General features: G+C 39.2%; 1 protein-coding gene across 12 annotated transcripts in view; it reads right to left on the reverse strand.

Annotated features, from left to right (window-relative positions):
- Nucleotides 1–24,708, reverse strand: part of SYNE1 (spectrin repeat containing nuclear envelope protein 1) — a 707,535-nt gene that overhangs the window by 232,880 nt on the left and 449,947 nt on the right. For all 12 annotated transcript variants that reach the window (XM_068232018.1, XM_068232025.1, XM_068232014.1 and 9 more), the window contains 11 exons: nt 21,132–23,292; nt 18,934–19,271; nt 15,207–15,351; nt 12,052–12,270; nt 11,219–11,484; nt 8,812–8,977; nt 6,715–6,870; nt 5,800–5,952; nt 4,879–5,061; nt 4,205–4,342; nt 2,373–2,558 (listed from right to left, as the gene is read on the reverse strand). In XM_068232018.1, the coding sequence (XP_068088119.1) occupies nt 2,373–2,558; nt 4,205–4,342; nt 4,879–5,061; nt 5,800–5,952; nt 6,715–6,870; nt 8,812–8,977; nt 11,219–11,484; nt 12,052–12,270; nt 15,207–15,351; nt 18,934–19,271; nt 21,132–23,292 (4,111 nt within the window). The remainder of the gene's footprint in view (nt 1–2,372; nt 2,559–4,204; nt 4,343–4,878; nt 5,062–5,799; nt 5,953–6,714; nt 6,871–8,811; nt 8,978–11,218; nt 11,485–12,051; nt 12,271–15,206; nt 15,352–18,933; nt 19,272–21,131; nt 23,293–24,708) is intronic.

A 24,708-nucleotide genomic window follows, 5' to 3' on the forward strand; every position in this document is an offset into this window, starting at 1 on the left:
CACACGCTATTCTGATTTCAGCAGTTTAGTGAATATACCCCTGAATGAGGACAACAAGACAAATAACATTTATATCGTGCTTTTCTCCTGGCAGACTCAAAGCGCCAGAGCTGCAGCCACTAGGGCACGCTCTATAGGCAGTAGTAGTGTTAGGGAGACTTGCCTAAGGTTTCCTACTGAATAGGTGCTGGCTTATTGAACAGCCACAGCCGAGATTCGAACCCAGGGCTCCTGTGTCAGAGGCGGAGCCCTTAACCATTACACCAACAGACACCCTGACCACCTACACACTATGAAACTGAGTTTTCAATCTGTCCAGTCAGATTCTAAGAGCACACAAACTAGGTGTGGGGATTACTTAAGCCTTGTACACACACTCATTTTTTTGATGACAATAATAATATTATTTTTTGGATTTATACAGCACGAACATATTACATGGCGCTGCACAATACATAGGATTACAGACAATGATAATGGGGTGACCGACAGCACAATACAGGCAATAAGCAATAGATACAACAATACAGGTAATACGCAATAAGATACACAACACAATACAGATAGTAACACAATGCCAGATCATACACTGGAGTGGTAATGCTAATAATGCAATTTCACATATTATGGGTAGAGTGTACAATCAAGTATGATACATAATGAGAGAGGGCCCTGCCAAAGGCTTTCAATCTAAGCGGAGGGGGTGGTGACACGAAAGGAGGGGGGATGCATTGAGAGGTTCTTGGCAGAGAGCGTTAGGGCAGCGTCGAGGTGAGGTAGGCCTCCTTGAAGAGGTGAGTTTTGAGGGCTTTTTTGAAGTAATTGAAGGAGGGGGCATGCTTGATGGGCAATCAGAGAGAGTTTCACAGCATGGAAGTGCGAGATACATGAGGTGGTTAGGAGGAGGTTGTTGGAGGAGTAAAGTGATTGGCCAGGTGTGTATCTGCTGACCAGGTCAGAGATGTAGGTCCGGCAGGATTTATATATAGATTTGTAGGCCAAACATAGGATCTTAAAGCTGATTCTGAAGCAAATTGGAAGCCAGTGAAGGGATTTGCATAGGGGAGTCATGGAGAAAGAACAATGGGAGGAGTAGATTAGTCTGGCTGCTGCGTTCATGATGGATTGGAGGGGTGGGGGGGCAATGTGGTTCTGAGGAAGGCCTGACAGGAGGAAGTTAGTTGCAGGAGTCCAGACAGGAGATAATGAGGGCATGGACAAGGAGTTTGGCGGTGTATGGGGTCAGGAAGGGCCGGATCTTGGAGATGTTGGGTAAATGGAAATTGCAGGCCCTTGATATGGTGATATTTGGTAATATGAATGATCAGTGTACAGGCATGCAGTGTTCTAAGGACAGAAAAAGGGGGCAATGTCTATTTGATGATTCGCTGAAGCCCTGCAGTGATAAGAACAGTAAAAGATAATGGTGCTAGGCTATTGCCTATCATTCCATTATGATGCACATAAACCATGTGGGACAATTGTACAGACAATAGATGTTTGCTAAAAAAAATAAATCAAGAAAAACAGTCACTTATGTCAAGATCTAGCATGCGCACCTTAGAAACAATATTCACTAATGTCAAGATCTAGCATGCGCACTTTAAAAACAATAGTCACAAATGTCAAGCTCTAGCATGTGCACCCATCATCTAACTATGATGGGCAGATTTGGCCAAGAGACAAATTTCATTGTAATCAAATCTGATTAGAGAGACATCTGTTGGCTGTCCATACACCGCGGGCCGATTCCTGAACAATTTCAGCATGAAATCTCTTGGGAATTGGCTGAACCTGCCGCATCCGCCGACTCACCGCTGTCCCCCTAATGTTTAAATGTGTGTCGCGGGCCCATTCGTCTTCCGCTGGTGTGGCATGTGCCATCACACACGCTGGTATGCTATGAGCCGGCGGCATGTATGGGGCTAATGGAAGAGCATGGATTTGGAAGACGGACGGGCACCGTGACACAGGACAGGGTAATGTATAAATGCATACGCCTACACATTTATACATTAGAGGAACAGCGCCAGGAGTTTCGTCACTCGTCCCGATAACCCTCGCCATTACCGCCGTGCACCCAATCAAGCAAGTCAGCATGATATCTTGCAGCATGTCCGACCGATATATACAACCAATTTCGGAATAATATATGTAACCAATTTTAGCATGCACTTGGTGGCACCTATTTTTATCCGATCTCGATTATCCCGATGGTCGAACGGCCGCCAAGTCGTCTTATGTATGGCTACCTTTACTTTACTCATTATTCTAAATTACTGCTGCTATGAAGAATTTAAAATAACACAGTCAAGACACAGCAAGTTTAAGTGACAAATCATGAGGCTTTTCATGTAACTGTGGAATATTACCATTGCTGCATCCTGGAGGTTCTGCAAGCGTTGTTTTATTGTTTGCTGCAGCTCTTCAGTCTCTCGGGCAAGTTCTGACTCCTGCTGACACAGTCCTTCTGTATGATACACACTTGACAAATAGTCTATCTTTTCACTCATAGCTTCCAAATCACTGTGGATATCTCGGGACTCCTCCAACATAGCCTGCCATCAAATCACATGTGATTATTTTCTGAAAAACTTTTCATGTATAAGAATTACAAATCTTGTATATTTTATTCTTGTAAATTAAAAAGAGCTTTACTTTCCAGTAAATAGTTTTAGCTCTAGTTCTAAAGCCATTAGACTTGGTGACTGGGCACTGGACATTATTTACGGTAGCTATCTTAACATAACACATCACACATAATCCAATTTTTTTTTTGTTCCATCAGGGAAAGCTGATTTCTGATTTCTTCTAGGGAAAGCTGATTTCTCAAATCATCTGCCACTACACCATACACATACAGTTATGATAGATTTTCTGACATTTAAAAAAAATGATTGAATAAAACACTTTATATTTTTTCTTTTTGTTCAAATTTTTAATAACAAAAGATTGAAAAATCAATATTTTGTGTTGATCAAAAACATTTTTTTTTGTATTTTTTTTATACAATGTTTTTAGATTGCTCAATTTGATTATATTGTGCATGGCCACCTTTCCAAATACATTTAGATATCAGTAAAGCATTATTTTTATTTCTTGTCAGTTCTATCAGCAGAAACAGATATCAACTTTACATTTGTGATAGCTTAATAGCAATTAACAAAAAAATAAAAAAATACTTTACCAAAACTATGTTAATTTGTAACATTAATTAAAAATACCAAAAGAAAACAATACTAAAGGTTCTGTTGGAGGTCTTTCAGATGTTGTATCAGTTATCTATGTACTACCAGTATATAAGGTTTCCCAAATTTGGTAATGTATAGGAGATGGAGGCTTAAGGGGCCCATACACTGGTCAATTTCAGCCATCAATTGATCGATTCTATAGAATCGATTGAGCGGAAATCGATTCTATCAAATCTATCGTTCAATTTGTGGCTGATTTTGATCGATTTGATGTAGGTGGCCCATAGAGTTGCATTGGGTGTAATGGTCCAATAATGCATTTAGATTGATTTCCAATTGGAAATCTGTTCCTAGTGTGTGGCACACATCAGATAGATTCTTGTCAGATTCAACTTAACAGGCATCTGACAGAAATCTATCTGATGGTCGAATCTGTTGCAAATCTATAAGTGTATGGCCACCTTTACTTTCCTAAACTCCACAGAAAAACAATGCATTTCATGTACCACATATCATAGAATATAGAAGAACAAAAAGGTACAGCATTAAATACATACAGCAGGTGGAAATGGTAAAAAGTACTTCCATTGCTTTCTGCCCTTCCTACCTAAAGAGCTTTGGTACATAAAAAATGATAAGCCAATTCAACATTTTTACTTTTCCTCAGATGTTAATTCCCTTTAACCCACCATTAAAGAGACAAATATAAAGCTAACCAAAAGAATTTGGTGAATAATCCGTATATTATGCTAAACACCCTGTCCCATATGCAATTAACTTTTTCTCCTGAATTCTTTCCTAGGTGATTTTTCACACCTTTTGGACCACCAACAAGCAAGTACTTATTCAAAATATTTTTGAGAGTACTTTTCCATCTACATTTTGCTACTTTTTCAATTGCAAGGTTCTGAAAAGTTATTTTAAAGAGAAGATGAAATATAATTTCCTAGGGGAAAGTTTAGGAAAAAAAAGTTAATTGAATAAGGGCCTTTGACATTTGTGCCTCAACTCACCTGATGAGCCATTGCCTGGTCACGAAGCTGACCTGTTGAATTCCAGGTGATGTGGCCGTGCACCAATATTTTTGCTTTCTCAATCCAGCGTAAAATACATTCTAACATTTCATTGTATTCCTCTAACTGTATGGCAGCCTGCGAAAAGAAATGGTAAAATGAACACAGGCAAAACTCATCATTTACAGAAATCTTACATTGTTTGTTAAGGTGGTCATATATCAGGCGACTTGGCCCTCATACAACATAGACGTGGTCAAACTGACATAGGTTGTTTGTATGCACCTTTAGTTTGGGTCTGCATTCATGTTTTGCAAAAAAATACCCAATATTCACTGGTGATTGGTATTAATCTGAATAACAATTAAGGTGTGTACACACATCTATTTTTGATTGGCACATGATTGGCCAATATTACCACTTCCATATAGTATTAAAGCTTACCTACACAATTTGTTCATAATGCTGAAAATCTGTTAGCACTCATACCATATGGAGGTGGTAAAGTTGGCCAGTGATTGGTCAATCAAAATTAGATGTGTGTATTCACCCTAAAACCTGGTATACACTTTCAATTTTGATTAGCCAGTCACTGACCAATTTACCAATGTATATAACATAGCACTCATAAAACACAAAAAACCCTTTTGTGGTCAGTAACAGAAACTGCGTACCTGTTTCACTCTGCCCGTCTTGTATTCAGCCTCCTTGATGGCTTGTTGCTGCTGTTCAGTAAGTTTGCTTACTTTGTCCACAAGCTGCTTTGCCAGTGTTGGACTTTGTTCAGCAAAATCTTGCACAGCAGCATCTAATTCCACAAGCTTTATATTGCAATTGTCTAATTCCTCACACAAAATCTGTTCAATCATAAGATAGAAATGAATTGAAAAGGACACATTATTTATGTTCGTATAACTATTTAACGAAACAATACAACTTCTATAACAAACAAGCAAAAACGTTTATGTTCAGAGGAAGTTTACATTGTGAAGTGTTGACAGATATAAACAGTTACACATGAACAACTGAACGTGCAGAATAATGTGGCACAACTGTCCCCTACCCCACCAATGTTGCTCTACTACTACTGGTGAATACCTTATCTTACTTTAACATGCAACAGCAAAACTTAGTGCTCTGTAAGGCTTCATACACTCTGTTATAATGAAGCATGGCAGGAACTTAAACTCCATTTTAACAAAACATGTACAGACATACATTGTCACTACATAAGCATTTTTAGAAACTGAATGTTAAGATAAAGTTCTACTTTTCCGAAAAAAAAACGATTTGTACCAGACAACTTTTATACATCGCAAACTCTTTTCTCCTTTTCTGTTGTACAGCCTCAGTGTTTTTAATAACCCGTACTCTGTGAGAGGTGATTGGCTGCAAACATGGATCAATCAGAAGCCAGCTAACAACTTCTAATTGGTTTTGTCCAAGTGAGAGTGCAATACAAAAACTCTGTCCAAGGCACCATGATTCCTAAAACCCTGACCACCACACCGTGACTTTTATTGGCATCCACAATTTAACAGGCATCTATCATCAGCTTTTCATTTCACATATATTGTATGCTGGACCATACATACCATGTGATCTTTTTTGGCTTGAGACACATCACTTGCTTTCTCTTTCAGTTTTTCCATAATTATACACAACTCTTGCTCCACTTCTGCAGCTTGCTGACTGAGTTCCTGGTACAATATTAGATTCTGCTGGGCTTCTTTCTTCTTAATTTGAATCTACAATAAGGAAATAATAGACAACACAAAATTTGCAGGAAAACAACTATACATTTACCAATCAACTGTATTTAAAGGGACACTGAAGCAAAACATTTTTTATGATATAATGATTTGCATGTGTAGTACAACTAAGAAATAAAACATTAGGCGCAGAGCTACAAGTCTAATATTGTTTCCAGTACATGTAGAGTTAATAATCTCCAGTTGTTATCTATGCCAAAGAGCCATTGAGCTCCATGACCTTCAAAGTCGCCGAGAGCTCTGTCTTCTGAAGCTTGTTATCTCAACTGTCTGGCACTGTATTGTTTTTTTTTCTGCAGAGAACAGTTCAAAAGTTCACTAGCCTGCTCTGTAAAATCATTTAGGATGCTGAGTAGTGTGTAAACTGCAAATATTAGAGAATGATGCAATGTTAAAAAAACAACTATATAACTGAAAATAAAAATATGAGAATATTTTATTTGCTACTAATGTTCTAGTAATTATCAATATTGCACAACCAATTCATTATATCATAATTTTATTTTTTTTCGCTTCAGTGTCCCCTTATGTGTACATACAATATAGCACATAAAATCAGTACTAGCTGGAAATACAAAAAACATACATGTACAACAATGCACAGGAATAAATAATAAAAAATGCATACAATGCCACAGTAATTAAAATCCAAACTGTGTAAGAGAATGCGCCTGCTGTAAAACATGTCTGGATGTACAATTTGTGAAGATTCAAAGATGAGAATAGCATTAGGATTACCTGCTCGTTCACATTGGTTAGAGCTAATGCCACTTCAGCGAGCAGTAATGACAGTTCAGATGGTAGTATGGCATACATCTCTAAATATTTATTTTGCTGTTCTTCAGACACCTGTTCTACTTTGTGACGGCGATAGTTTAATTCTTCCTGTAAAAGCTGTGAGAAAGGAAATAAGAATCACATGAGATCGTTTTCACAGTGTGTAAAATGCTAAGCATTCACTTCAGGATATTAGGCTGGTGTCCAGTCCAGTCCTGTCAGTTTTTCACAGTTGGCATCAGTTTTATATGTATTTCTATGGCTGTGTTCACACACATAAATCAGTACATTTCTGGTCTGGTCCTGTCAGTTTTGTATCAATTTTGTATGTGTTTCTATGGCTGTGTTCACACATAAAACGTGTAAATTTCCGGTCCTATTTAGTCCTGGCAGTTTTGTATCCGTTTCCTATGGGTATGTTCACACATAAAAGATGTACATTTCTGGTTCCAGTAAGGTAAAACTGACACAAACTGATGCAAAACCGACAGGACAGTACTGAACCGGAACAGAAATGTGCAGATTTATGTGTGAACCAAGCCTAAGGCCAGAGTCACACTTATTAGAATCATATGCATTTTTCCACAGCACGGAAAACGCATGCTGAATCACACATAATGTTACTTTATGGCTTGTGCAAAAAACTCAGTGAAGTAAGTTTTTCAGTGAGTTTTTTGGTGCAGGAAAAAAATGCTCAGCAAGTTCATTCTTTCTGCATAGGTTGTGAGAAACACATGCTTTCTTATGGGAAATAAAAAAATAATCATGCGATACGCATGAATTTTTGGTGAGTTTTTTTTTAAAAAGGAGAAAAATTATTTGAATTTTTATTTTTAAACTTCACCTATATGAAAATTCATTAAAAACGCTTAACAGAAACACTTAAAAAAAAACTAACATAAGCTCACATAAAACGCATCCCCCCAAAAAAACTCAAAGCAGGAAAACTTATAGGAAAACTTGTGGCAGAAAACTGATGGTTTTCTGCAAATCCATGCAGTTAGTTCAAACATGAACACATCCATTCATTGTTGCTTGCAGAAGGGAGCTAGGAGGGTCACCTGTCCCCAACCCAGAAAGCCTGTAATCTACTGACATGGTTTATGGATAAAAAAAATAATATAAAAGTAATATTTTGTATGTAAAACCAAATTGTATTTCAAATAAACAATACTACCAGTTTCTACCGGTGGATTGATTCAGAACATTTAAGTCATGAAAGGAGTTTTGAGCTTATTTAGCACCTAATTATGCACACAAATCAATGTATGTGCATAAACTGTAAACACATTAACTCAGTTGGTATCATTAAATGAATTAAGGAAACGTTCAGCTCTGTCTCTAATACAAGCCTAAAGTGAACGAGAGGTGAAAATAAACTGATGAGATGAACAATTGTATCTATCCTCTTACATCTTCCTACAATTGTATCTATCCTCTTACCTTTTTTTTGATATCCCAAAGTTTTATTTTAAGGTTATGGTTAACAAACATAAAAATTAGATTTAGTAGACACCTGAAGCGAGTGGGATATGGAAGCTGCCACATTCATTCCCTTTTAAACAATGCCTGGCTGCCCCTCTGATCATGTGCCTCTAATACTTTTAGCCAAAGATTGCAAACAAGCATGCAGATCACAAGTTTGAATGTGCCAGTGCCACATGCTTGTTTCAGGTGTGTGATACAGACACCAGTGATGCATGAAAAATCAGCAGGATGCACAGCAATATAAGGCTCCGCCCTGATTGTTCCCCATATTATTAAAGAGAACCTGAGGTGAGAGTGATAAGAGGCTGCCAAGTGTATTTATTTTTTAACAATGCAAGTTTCCTGGTTGCCTCCCCCCCCCCCCCCCCCCCCCCCCAATCCACTGTCTCTAATCATTTTAGCCATAGACCATGAACAAGCTGAGGTACAGATGTCGTCCGACTGGTTTTGTTACACGCTTGCTTCAGGGTTGTGAAGATGAACAGACTGCCAGGTAACCGGTATTGTATAAAAGGAAATAAATATGCCAGTCTCCATATCATTTTAATGATTACTGCCATAGCATTTTACCTGCCATTCTTCCACCTGCATGTCGGTTTCTGATGCCGGGTTTTGCAATCTCTCCTGTGTATCTTTGATCCAGACTTGAACTGAATTCAGCTCTTTCTCTACATCTTCTCGATCTTTTAATTCTTGCTCCACTAGCTTCTTACTTTTCTTTACCTTTTGCTGCATACTTTAAAAAAGAAAAATGTTAAAAACAATACATAAACAGAAAATGCACAAAATATTAGAAACCTTAAAGAGACACTAAAGCGAAAAAAAATGATGATATTATGATTTGTATGTGTAGCACAGCTAAGAAATAAAACATTAAGATCAGATACATCAGTGTAATTGTTTCCAGTACAGGAAGAGTTGAGAAACTCCAGTTGTTATCTCTATGCAAACAAGCCATTAAGCTCTCCGACTAAGTTAGTCGTGGAGAGGGCTGTTATCTGACTTTTATTATCTCAACTGTTCCTGGACTATTTACTTTTCCTCTGCTAGAGGAGAGGTCATTACTTCACAGACTGCTCTGAAAGACTCATTTTGAATGCTGAGTGTTGTGTAATGTGCACATATTATAGAATGATGCAATGTTAGAAAAAACACTATATACCTGAAAATAAAAGTATGAGAATATTTTCTTTGCTGCTAATCTTCTAGTAATTATTCATAGTACACAACCAATTCACTATATCATTTTTTTTTTCGCTTCAGTGTCTCTTTAAATGAAAAGAATTGAAAGAGTCCAGAGTAATTTTCAACCTATAAGCAGCCCAGATATCCGCATCTCATATCTGACCAAAAGTTTATGTCAAAGTAGGCTGTCAAATATTTCATTCATTTTAAAAGGAATGCGCTCCTTGTCCTGGACTTGCACTAGGGGACTTTGCAAAAAGTGAAAGAATTCTTCTCCATTCTTGTGGAATCCTGCAAAGTCAGGGACCATGCCGGCAGGTATTGTGCAGCTTGCTCAGCTATTCTGTCAATACCGACCTGCACGGGGGAACAAAGGGGTTAAAAGACTGTTGGTGGCATGTCATTTTTTTTAAATGTTAGTAGAAATGTGTAAAATGAAAAAAAATATTTTGAAAACTAAATGAAGCACTCTAGTAATAAATGATCCTTGGTGCTATAGATAGGTTAGTGCCTGTCTATTGGAAAACCGTGCTAGAAAAGTACAGCTGTCCTACATAGGTGCCTGGTACTCTTGGTGATTTTCTAAAAAAAAGAAATGCAGTAAAAAACAGAGCCTACTAAAAATATCCAATCAGAAATAGGGAAGTTCCTACTTAACTGGATGCTTGAATTGAACTAAAGTACTTTCACTGATCTTTGCCACACCACTAGTTTATCAGTCCCTGTGACACAGCTAATGACCGACAAACCAATCCATTCACCATACAACATGAGATCTCAATCATACTTCCAGATCAGAATGCCTAATGCAAATAAAAACCACTGTCACTGCTAACCACAACAGTAGCTGATCTCTTATTTCAGCTGGTCCAGATTGCAGAGCAGAGCATTACAGGGAGATTTATTCAAAATGATGGATGGTATGTTAGGCATGAAAGATACTGTATATACAGAATAACAAAAACAACAAACAAAATAGGCAAACAAAAATAGATGCATACAACGAAGTGGGAATCTTTCAACCAATCCATCACTACAAAAATAACCATGTTAATACCGTGTTGCATACAGTGTTTATGTGTTGGGTATATAAAAAATGTTTTGTTGGCATGCATAGCAGTAAAACACCCTGCATATGGTGAAATATAAAGACCACTATTAGAGCAACAATGTTTGTCTTCCATATCAAAGTGGTAATGCAATGCACTGTCCGTCCCAGCCACTCTTATGTCACAATCACGTTTTCCTTTTAGCTAAAACACAAAGCAGAGCTAGAAAAAAAGCAAACATCATAAAATAGTAACATCAAATGAAACTGGAAGCTTTGAGAAACATGGCATGGGGTTTCTATAAAGAGGGGTTAATAAAACAAGTACTAAATATTAGCAAGCAAGTGCGTCTAGGTGTCATATGTGTCATTTTGTCAATTTCCTAGCCTCTAGTAACACATTCAGTGGCGTAGCTAAAGAGCTGTGGGCCCCGGTGCAAGTTTTACATGGGGCCCCCCCAAGCACTCTATACATAACAATTGATACGGCACACCAAAACCTGCCAAGGACAACCCCAGTGTCAGAGGTGCAAGAAGGGGTTGGGGAACAGTGTGTTAAGGATTACTACTATTCAAAGCATCTATAGAAGTGATTAGTACCAGCACAGGACCAATAGAGAGCTAATACTGTGATAGAGGGTGGACCCTTCGGGGCCCATTTGGCCCAAGGGCCCCGATGCGGTCGCTACCTCTGCACCCCCTATTGCTACGCCCCTGAACACATTTCCTATGTTTATTTCTTACTTTGAACATCTGTCAAGCATTGCTTTCATCTCTTGAATGATTGGCAGGTCCTCTAAGGCAGCTGGTTCAGTTGCAATGTCTCGTAAGACACTGTTCAATGCATTCTGTCTCAGGCGATTGACAGCAGAGTACTTCTGTTCTAAGTCACGGGAGAAGCTTTCATGGTTATCTAGCAACCGAATCAGTTCAGCTTTTGTGGCCTTTTCTATGCAACTTTCTGGCAGACATTCCTGCAGCTGGTCAATTGCCAAGGTGGATTCCTGTATCTGAAAATATAAACCAAATGACTGTCTGAGACAAAATATTAGCAGTTTTTTAGAAATACATGCAGAACTGTCTCAGACATCTTAAGAAATCACCAAATAGTGCAGATTCCTTATAAAACTGTTGTAAAATAGAAGCCGTTAGGAAGGTCTCTCAGACAGTGGGGTGTGTGAGGGAAATTGCTGTTGCTGAGCTAACCAATGCATCTGCTGTATTGCATCAATGCCCAGCACTGGAAGGGTTAAGCACAGAACAGCTTCACAGGACATCTGGCAGCAGGGGGGAGGAGCACTTCACAAATCATGTCTGCCTTCACTGCTGCACAATTTGTAGAACTGCTATTAAGCACTTCCTAATATGTGACAGTTTAGGGATGGATTTGCACTTTTATTAACTATATAGTTCAGCTCTAGAAATTAATACTAAACTGCCGCTATTACGTAGGATTTAAGAAGTTTCTTAATATCATACAGAACTGTTCCCCCTGCTGGTTAGAACTGTTTAAGAAGAAAAAACTGTTGGTAATGCTTTGATAAATCGGGCCTAGTGGTTTCTACAATAAGAGTTACCTTATCATTAAGCTCCTTCCATTCCTGCACAGCCTCCTCTAATAATTTCTCCTGCTCCCTTGCTGTTCCACGAAGCCTAGTCCACCTCTGCCACACAGTGGTCATTGACTTGCTAATTGTTGCTTTACTGGCATCATTTCCAAGTTTTTCCATTGCTGATGCCTTTTCCTCAAGTGCAGTGATTTTATCATGAAAAGAATTTACCAAGGTCACCAAAATCTATAAAAGAAACAAAGCCATTTAAAGTACACATAACCCCTGGTGGCACATACACATTCACATCATTGTTTTCTATCATCCTTTTCAAGTTCCAACTCGCTTGTATAACATATAATGTCATATATTCAGTAAACATCGGTAACATTGCTGTGTGCTTCCTACATTTTTACTGATACGGCCAACAGCTTCATAGAAAATGTTGCGCAACCCACGTTACCAAGAAACATGTATGCTACCAGGGTGCTGCGTGCTGTATAGTGCACAGTATTATTATTATTTTTTTATTTTTTTTTTTATTTATATAGCGCCAACATATTCCGCAGAGCTTTACAAAGCACAATAAGATGACAAGGGGAACATAGATACACTAACAAATTGTAAAACAGAGTTCCAAGCAGCACAAATATCGTGACAAAAACAGTAAACATTAGGAGGAGGACCCTGCCCTTGCGAGCTTACAATCTAGTGGGTAGTGGGGAACACATTAGGTAAGGGGGTGAAAGATGGATGAGGCAGTGACCCTTTGCCTCTGATTACATTGTGTCAAATAAGTAAATAAGGGCTATAGAATGTTATAAGCTTGTCTGAAAAGGTGTGTTTTAAGAGTGCGTTTGAAGATGTCCAGGTTTGGAGCATGACGTACAGGCTGTGGAAGAGAGTTCCAGATAAGAGATGATGCTCATGTAAAGTCTTGGATGCGAGCATGAGAGGAGGTGATCAGCTTAGAGGCCAGGAGAATTTCTTGGGTGGAGCGGAGGTTGCGGGAGGGACAATATCTTGAGATTACTGATGAGACGTATGGAGGGCACAACTCATGGAGGGCTTTGTATGTTAGAGTCAGGAGTTTGAACTGGATCCTCTGGGTAATAGGTAACCAGTGGAGAGAACGGCATAGTGGGGCTGCATTGGAAGAGCATGTGGAGAGGTGAATGAGGCGGGCCGCTGAATTTAGAAGGGATTGGAAAGGTGCTAGCCTTTTTTGTGGTAGCCTACAGAGCAGGGTGTTGCAGTAGTCTAGGCGGGAGATGATTAAGGCATGTACAAGCATCTTGGTGGCCTCTTGTGTGAGGAAGGGATGGATACGGAATATATTTTTGAGCTGGAAATAGCAGGTGGTGGTTAATGAGGCAATGTGAGGTTTAAAGGAAAGCTCTGAGTCGAGTATAACCCCCAAGCAGTGGGCCTTAGTGGTTGAGGTTATTGGGGAGTTGTCTACCGTTATGGTTGTAATTGGTGGGGGTGTAGATAGCGATGGTGGAAAAAATCACAATTTCCGTTTTACTCATGTTAAGTTTGAGGAAGTGGGAGGACATAAATGCAGAAACGGCACATAGACAGTCGGGGACTCTAGATAGTAGTGATGCCAGATCAGGAGCTGAGAGATAGATTTGGGTCTCATCCGCATAGAGGTGATACTGGAAGCCAAAAGAGTTAATTAGTTGTCCCAGGCCACGGGTGTAGACTGAGAAAAGAAGTGGCCCAAGAACAGAGCCTTGAGGAACACCAACAGACAGTGGGCGTGGGAAGGAATTGGTGTTAGAGAAGGACACAGTGTAAGAGCGTCCAGAGAGATAAGAGGAGATCCAGGAATGTGCTTGTCCCTTGATTCCTAAAGATGACAGTGTCTGCAGAAGCAGAGCATGATCAACCGTGTCAAAGGCAGAGGAAAGGTCAAGGAGTATTAGAATGGAGAACTGGCCTTTGGATTTAGCTACCAATAGGTCATTAGCAACTTTCGTGAGGACAGTTTCAGTGGAATGGTGTGTGCGGAATCCAGATTGAAAGGGGTCAAGTAAGGAATTGGTAGAGAGAAAGGCAGACAATTCTGAATGGATGTGACGTTCCAGCAGTTTAGAAGCAAAGGGGAGGAGTGAGACAGGCCGGTAATTGGATAGAGAAGCTGGATCAAGAGAGGGTTTTTTGATAAGTGGTGTGATAATAGCTTGTTTGAATAAGGAAGGAAAAGTGCCAGTGGAGATAGAAAGATTGAATAGAGTTGTTAGAGCGGGATTAAGGGAGGAGGAAAGCTGGGGGATTAGATGGGAGGGAATCCTGGCAATATACAGGTTACCCTAGGCAACCCGCATTGCACTAATTGCACAATGTTCACAATGGAGTTGTTGGAAATATTAGTATATCAGTATACATTTTACTGACATTTACTGGATACACCCCCTATTTTAAGGAAACCTAGGGATTTTCTGAATTGTACCTTTTGCAAGACCCTACATCTTGTTTCATCAAAGATGTGACAACATTTCTGTGTCATAGTAAAGACAAAAATTCCCTTAATCCAAACAGATAGGTTAGGAGTACACATGTCAGAATGGTAAAATATATAGAAATACCAATAAAATATAAGGCTGCAGTAGTTCCACCTACTATTGAGCAGGCAAATGCTGCGCTACTGCACATGGCTAGGATTCAGCTCATGAACGTTTGCCTGTTTTTGGTATACACATTTACAGTGCATTAGTGCATAGGTTCTCAACGTGTGGTACGCGTACCCCAGGGGGTACTTCTGATGGTTCCAGGGGGTACTCGGGCTTGATATACTTAACCAAAAATAACAAATTTAGAGTTTTAGAAAATGATAAATCTTATTTAAACAGCACCAAATTAGTATTTTAGCTAATTAAAAGCAATAGTAAATGCTTGGAAATTGTTTAGAACCAATTATAATGTACTACGATTAAATATATATTTGTCAAGGGGTACGTGTGATATTGTTTACCATGCTAGGGGGTACTTGGTGAGTCCAGGGTTTTAAAAGGGGTACATACCAATAAAATGTTGAGAAACACTGCATTAGTGAATCACCCTAATAAAAGGAAATAACTTTAACCAATAACAGGAAAAAGAATAAGACTGTATTACATATCACTGCATATTGCCAATCAAATAAATGTAACTGACAGAGCAACTGCTGTAGCTACCTTGTGAGCCTGAAGCTTGTCCTCAGCTCTATGGCTCGAAGCATCCCTAATCACAGAAAACTTAAACAACTTTTTTTCAGCCTCATTCAGAGAAATTATAACCTGCTGTCTTTCTTCCTGGTATAAATTCCACTGGACCGTGCACCTATATTTAAAAAAAAACAAAAAAACACAAGAGTGATACACTCAATATATGAGTTTTTTTTAAAGTTTTACATTACAGTAGAACCTTGGTTTGCAAGTATAATTTGTTCTGGAAACATGCTTGTTATCCAAAGCACACTTATATCAAAGTGAATTTCCCCATAGGGATTAATGGAAACTCACACAATTCGTTCCACAATCCAAAAACAGTTACAGAAAAATATTTCATACAAAGTACTGTATTGTATTAATGTAAAGAAGACTTTCACTATAACAGAATCATTGCTATCTGTTGGCTCACCCAAACCTTTTTTTTGTCCTTATCCATTGACAGTTGCTGTTGCTTACTTGTGAGGATTTCGCAGAAATGTGACTTTGCACAGTCTCTACACTCAGTAAGGGGAGCAAAAGCAGATAGCGAGCGTTACAGGAGGTAACGCTCGCTATTTGTTATAGTGAATCAACCCCTCTGTATTTTAAACTATAAGACAGAGCAAATGGCAAATATGACAATATGATGCAATGCTATAAAAAAAAACGCTATATAACTTAAAATAAAAATATGAGACTAATTTATTTGCTACTAATGTTCTATTCCTTATCTGGACTACACTTTACACACAATTCATTATATCATACGTTTATTTTCACTTCAAATTCCCTTTAAGTACAAATACGTACGATCCTGCAGCGTCAAAGAAGGAAGAACCATCGGCTCAGTTGTGATGACGTGACGCGCATATTCCTTTTTGTCACTTGTATATCAAGGAGTTACTAGTATATCAAGTCAAAATTTCACAAAAATGTTTGCTTGTATTGCAAAGCGCTCTCTAACTGAGTTACTCTCAATCCAAGGTTTTACTGTACTTGTAAATTATTATTACACATTATTTATATTAGTAGTAATTGTCAGATCGATGAGAGTGACTTGCGTGCTGATGCTCTTGACGTTCAAATCCCCTGCTGCAGGGGACTTCGGAAGTCTTTGGGAGCCGAGTCCTCCCGAAGACAGGCGGCTCCATACTGCACATGCGCGAGTAGAGTACACTATACAGGGCGCTCGCACATGCGCAGTTTGGAGCGGCCCGTCTTCGGGAGCACTCGGATTCCCGAAGACTGCCAAAGTCTCCCTTCGGCGGCGGAAGTAGCAGTATTTGACCAAATTAGTCAAATACTGCTACGGGGGAGCCAGCGCTGGAGCGGGCACCGAGAGAGGGGAGGCTCATTAGGATTCTGAGCCTTTCCTCTCCTTAGGTAAGTATCTGGCTTTTCTTTTACTAATTCGGTTCCCATTCTCTTTAAACATTTACAAAGTAAGTTCTGTCTCTAATCAGTGGCAGTTGATTAAGCGTCCCAGAGTTAGAAAAACGTCAATAGTTCATGTATTTTATCTTTCCCTGCCCTCAGAAGTTGTATTCTGCCAGGAAAACTTTTATAGCTGTAATCTGCTTATCAGTGATGTTTACTATATTCCCGACAAGACAGAAGCAGTTACTTCCATGTCTAGAAATTAACCCTTTCAGGCAGCAAATAAAACAAGTAAAACAGCCTGGTTATTAATATGTTTTGTACTGTACAACATTTATCTCATTATGTCACATATCGCCTCGGGTACACTTTAAGAACTATGTTGCAAAGAAATGCTCTGAATAAACTCCCCTAACAAACAGGCCACAATTCACTAAGATCACACTAGTGATAAAAGGGAAAGTGCAAACATATCACCACACATTGATCAGTATTTTAAATGTTAATTCACTAAAGATGCTTGCCATATTAACACGTAGTGATACGTTTTCACAGTGAAAGTGTTATCACTCCAGTCCTTAAAGGAAACCTAAAGGCAGAAGTATATGAAGGCTGCCATAATTATTTCCTTTTAACGACTTCACCCCCAAGGGTTTTTACCCTAACGGACCAGAACAATTTTCACCTGTCAGCGCTACTCCCTTTCATTCGCCACTAACTTTATTGCTACTTGTCACAACAAAACGATCTATACCTTGTTTTTTTCGCCAACCAATTAGGCTAAGGCTAATTATTTTATTCCAAATGCATTTTAACAGGAATAATAAGATCATCATTTCTCAGTTTTCAGCCATTACAATTTTAAAATAAAATGTGCTACTATGAATAAAGCCCACTTATTTTATTTGCCCATTTGTCCCGGTTATTACAAAATTTAAATTATGTGTGGCTGTGTGTGGCTGTGTCTGTGTGTGTGCGTGCATATGTGTGTGTTTGTGTCTGTGTATATGTACACTTGATATCTTTCTATTCCTCCCTCTTTGTGTGCCTTCTGTTTATTTCTCTCTATATTGAGTGCCATTTTGTATAAAACAGTAAAAAATAAAGCAGACAGCTCAGAATCTTCTATCTTACATTACAGTCTCTAGTAACACTCCACAGCTCAGGCTGGATGATAATGCTGTTATCACTTGCATTCCTTTCTGTGAATTAACAACCTGAGTACTTGGGGCTTCCTCCAGGCTTATTTCTCCCTCCCCATCCTCCTTGTTGGTCTGCAACTGGCTCCGGCAAGTCTTTCAGTCGGCCATTCCAGCAGTTGCACGTGCGCAGTTGGCCCCAGACCGGAGGACTTTCTGGGACCAATTGCAGAAGAACGAGGAGGCAGAGGAGAACAGTGGGGGAGCGATAAGCCTGGAGGGCACTGGAGGAAGCCCCAGACATGTATATTTTCTTTTTAATTCCCCATCTCCGGTTCTCTTTAAGTTTAGGATTTATTCACTAATTAACTTAAGGACAAAATGCTTATTTTAAGGATTGCTTGAGGTAAATGATTTATCACTATGGTGGTAACCGTAAAAACAGCTTAGAATTGTTCTTAAAGAGAGCTTAAAGGAATACTTAAGGCAAAAATAAAAAATGAGTTTTACTCACCCGGGGCATCCCTCAGCCCCCTGAAGCTGGATGGTGCCCTCGCAGCCCCGCTCCGATCGTCCTGTCCCCGCCGGCGGCTACTTCCGGGTTCGGCGACAGCCGCCGACAGGCTGGGAATGCGGCTGATTCTCCGCATTCCCAGCCGCTATATCACCCTCTATGCTGCTATAGCGTATATATATAGCAGCATAGAGGGTGATATAGCAGCTGGGAACGCGGAGAATCAGCCGCGTTCCCAGCCTGTCGGCAGCTGTCACCGAACCCGGAAGTAGCCGCCGGCGGGGACAGGATGATCGGAGCGGGGCTGCGAGGGCACCATCCAGCTTCAGGGGGCTGAGGGATGCCCCGGGTGAGTAAAACTCATTTTTTATTTTTGCCTTAAGTATTCCTTTAATGAATTGTGGTCATAATGTGAACACCCATTTTCTTTGCACAGCAACAGCTATACACAGTAGTAGTTCCTCTTCTTGACAATAACAGTGGAAACACTTGGAATCACATCTTGCATAGCACATAATTCTAAATAAATGTTATCACTGCCAGAGCTATTTGTGCCAATGATCTGTAAGGTCTCCACGTATTGCTACTAGTTTTAGATTTCACAGTACTGGCTTTTAATAGACTGTGGGCCAAAATACTATCGAAGTATCCAAACACACACAATAACGAAAACCCACATTACCTTCTCAATAGATCTAACTGTATTTGAGCTAGCTCCTTTATGTCCTTTCCTCTCTTTTTCAGTGAAATGACTCCTTGCTTGAAATGATCCTGTCCAGACTTTTGCACAAGAACTTCAAGCTCAGCTAGCAGAATCCGCAGCTCATCTAGCAGTCCATTATATTTGCTTTCTCCACTAAAAAACTCTGTATAATCTCTGAGACATTCTTCCGCTGTCTCAATATCGACACCATTGGCATTCTGTTGTAGTAACTCTTGTGCTTCTTGAAGCCAGTTGGAAGCTGCCTGTAATGCTTGATGGTATCGATGGCTTGCAGTATACATCTTGTCAAGGGTAATCTGAAAAGTAAAAAAATAACACTGTTGCTAAGGGTAACATAGCAAAATTAATAATTTACTACTTTAAATCATGTCCACTTAAACATATAAGATGAACATTTGTCTCAGAGTAGAATCTACAGCATACAAAAAACTACCTAAATACACAAAAAAACTAAAACCAAAATAACTGCACAATGGTGGGGACAACCTAACTATCTGCCAATGTCTACATCAGTATGCAAAAAAGCAACAGTGCTCAAGATGAACTATAAAAATACAAAGTTTATTTATGATAACAAATAGACTCATCAGCACTCAGTTCATCAGTAACGTGTACCTTCTCTATGAACCCCTAAATTCAAAATTATGTACAATTGTATGAAGTATCATTTGGCAGTGAAGCACTCGCTACATTGGCCATATGTACACCAAGAGAAGATATATCTCCCACAATATATAGTATAACTATAAACTCTACAGCAGCAGGTTTAATTCAGGGTTATAGTAATCATTCAAATCCTGAAGAAGTACATTAATAAATCCCTTAGCCTGTTAAAATTCAGCCATGCTGCATAGATCATAGCATGCAGCAATCATAATTAGGTAGCTACGGTAAGTGTTTTGTATCAAAGAAAAAAGGAACTGTCTCACCCACTGTCTCAAGGATTGACAAATGTATCTGATTAAGCAACAATTTTTTTCAGGTGAGGATTATTTGTATTCCAAAAAATGAGCAAGAACAGTTTCATCTTCTCTTCCTTGGTGAAAAGAGACAAAAATATATCTAGCAAGTAATCACACTTTATGATATGTGTATGTAACCTAGATTGGCACTATGTTGTGTCTGCACATACCAGTAATGCAAAATTCCTAGTATAATATTATTTGGTGCTTACTGTGTTTTGTCCACATGATGGCACTGTTATTGGACACAATGTACCTGGATCCTGCTGTTTGTTTTATGTATTTCATTATGCTTTATTTTTCACGCTGCCTCTCTTAATTATCTACTTATATACTTTATGTATCTTTATTCGGTTACTTTTTACTACTGCTTTTCTTATTCCCACTGCGCCCTTTCCCCTATAGCTAGAGCGCTGCATTAGTGACAGAATCGCGTCACGTGATGATGCCCGCCGCACTGATGTCAGGGGGCATGGCCACGCCCATGGAACCACGTAGTATTTAGGGCTCCCCGTTTATGTTTTCTATTTATCTCTGAGGAAGAAACAGGGTTTCGGAATGCGTGAGACAGCACGGCGGGCTGGCGCAGGCATTCCATCTTCAGAACAGGTAGTATTTCCCTACTTTCACTCATCTTACTTTCCTCTTATACGTTGAAATTATTTGACATTATGTGGACTCAGGATTGTTTGTGAGGTTTGGTATCACATTTATTTAGCCTGTCTCTGTAATATATTTGTACTGTATATGATATTGTATTATATGTACCTAGCCGGACGCCGCTGTTTTTAGATGTTTTTAATTTATGTTTGGGATAAGTCCCTAATAAAAAGGGTGTACTTTTTGATACATGCAGTAGTTTGATCTATTTATTGTTTAGAGTCATTGACGTCTTTCTTGTTTATTGATTATGCCTTTATCGGTCCATATGACTAGACTTAGTGCGTTATTGGTTGGCTCTGTTTGTTTGAGCTTAGTGAGGGAAATGGAGACACAGACCACAAGATAATAGAAAAAGTGTTTTCTTTCTGCACTATTTAAAGCTAAAACAACATTTTACTGGAGTTGGACTTCAACACCCTGATAGTAATTTAACATTCAATTAATAGGACAGAAAATCGATACTCAAGTCAAACTATGAATGTTTAAGAGACTGAATAAAAAGTTAGTTCAGAAATAAAAGTTAGCACAAACCTGCTTTACACTGATTCCTTCACTGATTTCTCTTTCGAGGTCTGATAGCTCAGCCATGCTGTTTTCCAGGACAGCCGGAACAAACTCCTTTGCCTTAAGATACTTCTGCTTTTCTCTAATACACAGAGCATTCATTATCCTTATGCTGGACACAATTTCCTCCTGCTCAATTTGTAACGTTCTTATCTCTTCCTGAATGTTTTCGAGTTTCCCATCCAACAGCAAAGGGTCACTTAGCTCCATCTTTTTCTGTCTAAGCCATTCCAGGATGCGACCAATTTCAACCTGAAAGTCCATACTCTGGATGAATCTGTTCTCACTTTCTCCCATCCTCTCCTTCACTACAGCATTCCATGTCTTTAACATCTCATGCCACTGCTGTACTTGCGTATCTGCGGATTCATATGCAGTGGGTTCAAGCCCTGAAGACATTTCTTCTAACTGTTCAGTAATGCGTCTAAGAAGTGTTCCAGCGTCCTGCAGGTTGGCTGCCAAAGTACGGTACCATTTTAATTTGTCCTCAGCTGGAAGTGTTTCTACATTCATCTGTTCCAGGTCCCTACTTAGTGCTTCAAATTTTATATTCAGCTTTGAACAAAGGTCTTCATGCTTTCTATAGGCATCTGTAGTATCTGCCAGTTGGCTAACTTTCCGCTCTACAGTTCTTTTTAACTTATGATACTGGCTTACAACTTGCAACATTTCTTCAGGAAGCCACGGTTGTCCAGTGCTACGGAACACCTCTTTCTTCTGATTAAGTTCATTAACAGCTGTGCCAAGATTCACAACGTCATGTAAAATAGAAGAATAGTCTTCCTGCAGAGCTAATGCTTCTTCTGATGAAAGATGAGAAGGAACTTTGTTCATGAGTAAAAAGTGATCTTCCAGTTCCTTTAAAGCCTTGCTTGTCAAATCAATTAAAGAAGCATAGTCTTTCCGAATACAGATTGCTTCCTGGACCTTACCAAGCTTTTCTTTGGCCAAAGTGACAACATAGTTACATTGCTGTGGCAAGCAATTAAGTTTATCATCTAGGTATGAATGATCCACTTCATTGAGTGATGGGAGGATCTCCTGGCCATTTCTTTGTAATGAGAGCAAAAGATTTTCATATTCTGGTGCCTGTTCAAGTATTTGTTGATATTTGGATAACTGTGAATAAAGCTCAGAATCATCATTCATTAAATTAATTTCAGGGAATGTTAGCACATCTGCCTGCTTAATCCAATGGCAAGCCTTATCTAAATCCTCTTTAAAGTACTTTCTTGAAACAAAGCTTTTCTCCAGTTCAATGAGCCTTTGACCACTTTTCTGCAAAACACTGTCAAAGACATTTTGAAGTTCTTGTAATTTTCCTAAAACCTCAAGCTTCTCCTGCTCAGTGGCCTCTTTCATAAGTTCCCTGCCTTGGTTCCACAGACTATTAATGTCAGTCTGGTAGGCCTTCAAGCTAGCCTGAGCATTTTTGCAAGTCCTGATTTGCTTGCTTACATCATCAGGATGGAGACATATGCATTCAAGAACCATAACCTTCTTCTCATGCTGCTGAACTTGCTTCAAAGCTTGATAAGCTGCCATTAAAAACTGTGCCTTCTCAGACAAGGCCTTGTTTAAATGTCTTTTTCGCTGGTTGACCAAGTCACTAAGGCAATCAAGATGTTTTTGAGAGTCTGATAAAATCCTCTGAAGTTGTTGCCTCTCATTTAGGCCTAAAGAGCCCATAATTCTATCAGCATCTTTCATCAAGTTTTTTAACAACAACTGTTTGGCCTCTACTTCACTGCAAATAGCCAAATGGTCCATAAGGAGGTTTTGAGCAACTTCAGGTGGCGGACTTTGCTTCAATGCCTCAGACATGCTGGGCTGCTGATCTTCAGCCCACTCTGTTAAATCTTGTAGTCGGGAATGGACTAAACTTAACTGTTCCAAAGTGGTGGCGCAAGTTTGGATTTTACTTTTCACTAGGTCTTCAAGCTGAGTCCAGCGATGTTCAAAGTGATTGGTTTGCTCCTTAACTAATTCTTTGTCATCTGCATTTAGATGTTCATTTATTTTTTGCTTTTGTTCCTTGAGGTCTTCAAGAGCAAACCTTCGCTCTTGAAGAATAGAGGCCAGTGCTTTCAGTGCTTCAAGGTGTGTTGCTGTACTTTCAGTATCAGACCTGTTGATGAAGAAGAAAATATTAAAGGTGCATAACAGTATTCATTATCCATTTATAAAGGATACAGCAGATTTATTGTCATGCATATTGTAAGAAGAAGCTGATCACATTACACTTGACACTTCTAGGTTCTTTGCATCATGTGATGCAGGGTAAACCATGATGTACCAAATGAGGTCACATGGATCCCATTAGCAGACCAAAGTAAAGAAAAAAATGTAGATACTGTATAGTAATATTGCTCAGATGGCACTATCATTTATTTTGGTTCATCAGTTTGGAACTGGGCTCCTACACCTGCCTGGCAAGCCATCCATGGCTAAGGCCGGGCTGCCACTTAACTGTTCCCTGTCCCTTTCCTTGAGCTCCACTCACGTGTGTGCATGCCATACACTGGATGACATCTGCAGTAACCCGGATCTACACTACAGGATTCCACAAAGATTTTCATCCCTGCCTCATTTGTGGTCACATCACAACAACTGGACTTGCAGTGTGTGATACCATGGAGATTTGGTTAGACACTGTCCTTTCATTGTGTGTGCTATTGTGCATAACCTTTACTCCCTTTCTCTGCTGCTTTGATGCATTTAAAGAGGAGCTGTCAGCCATACTATCTAAATAAAAACAACACATATATAAGTATATACAGACTCTCTACTTACATAACATAAGTATTGCGCTGTCCACATTTTGATTTGAGTGATTTCTCTACAGTAAAAAAGAGAAAATACTTCTTAGCATTTCCCATTTTAAGTGTGGCTATTTTGAAGCCAATCCTGATGTAATTTCCTGCCCTACTCTCCTCTGCCTGATTTGCCCGCCCTTCACTATAGAGAGTGCATTGTCTCAGCATGAGAAATATTGGCCAATCAGAGAGGAACAGAAGTGTGAGAGGGGAAAACAGGAGGGAAAGAGGCTTCAGCCAATCAGGCTGCATTAGTTAAGTCTGAGGGAAAATAGAGAAGCAAAAGAGGGCAACCCAGCATGCCCTGCAACTTCCTTTTCGTGTACCAAATTTTGTGTGTACCAAATAACACTCAAGTAAACAGGGGAATGATCATTTATCTACAAGAAAAGTAATAGTGATTTTAACTTTTGGATTACCTGGTTAGCATCCTTATTACTTGTTTACCAGATAAAAATAAAGAATTGATTTTTGATTTTATGCCCGATAGTTACAGTTTAAAGCGGATCCGAGAAGAAAAACTAACTATAACAAATAACTTGTCTATATATCTTATCTAAAATTTAGATAGTTTACACAGCATATCTAGCTGCAAACAGCTTAAAAGGTTTATGATTTTTTATTCCTGTGATACAATGTGGGCAGCCATGTTCTGTTTGTCACATTGTCACAGGCTGAGGGCTGGAGATGCTATCAGCTTGCCTGTGTGTAAATTCAGTCCCCTCTCC

The sequence above is a fragment of the Hyperolius riggenbachi genome, chromosome 4 (assembly GCF_040937935.1).
Source record: "Hyperolius riggenbachi isolate aHypRig1 chromosome 4, aHypRig1.pri, whole genome shotgun sequence".
NCBI classification, from domain to species: domain Eukaryota; kingdom Metazoa; phylum Chordata; class Amphibia; order Anura; family Hyperoliidae; genus Hyperolius; species Hyperolius riggenbachi.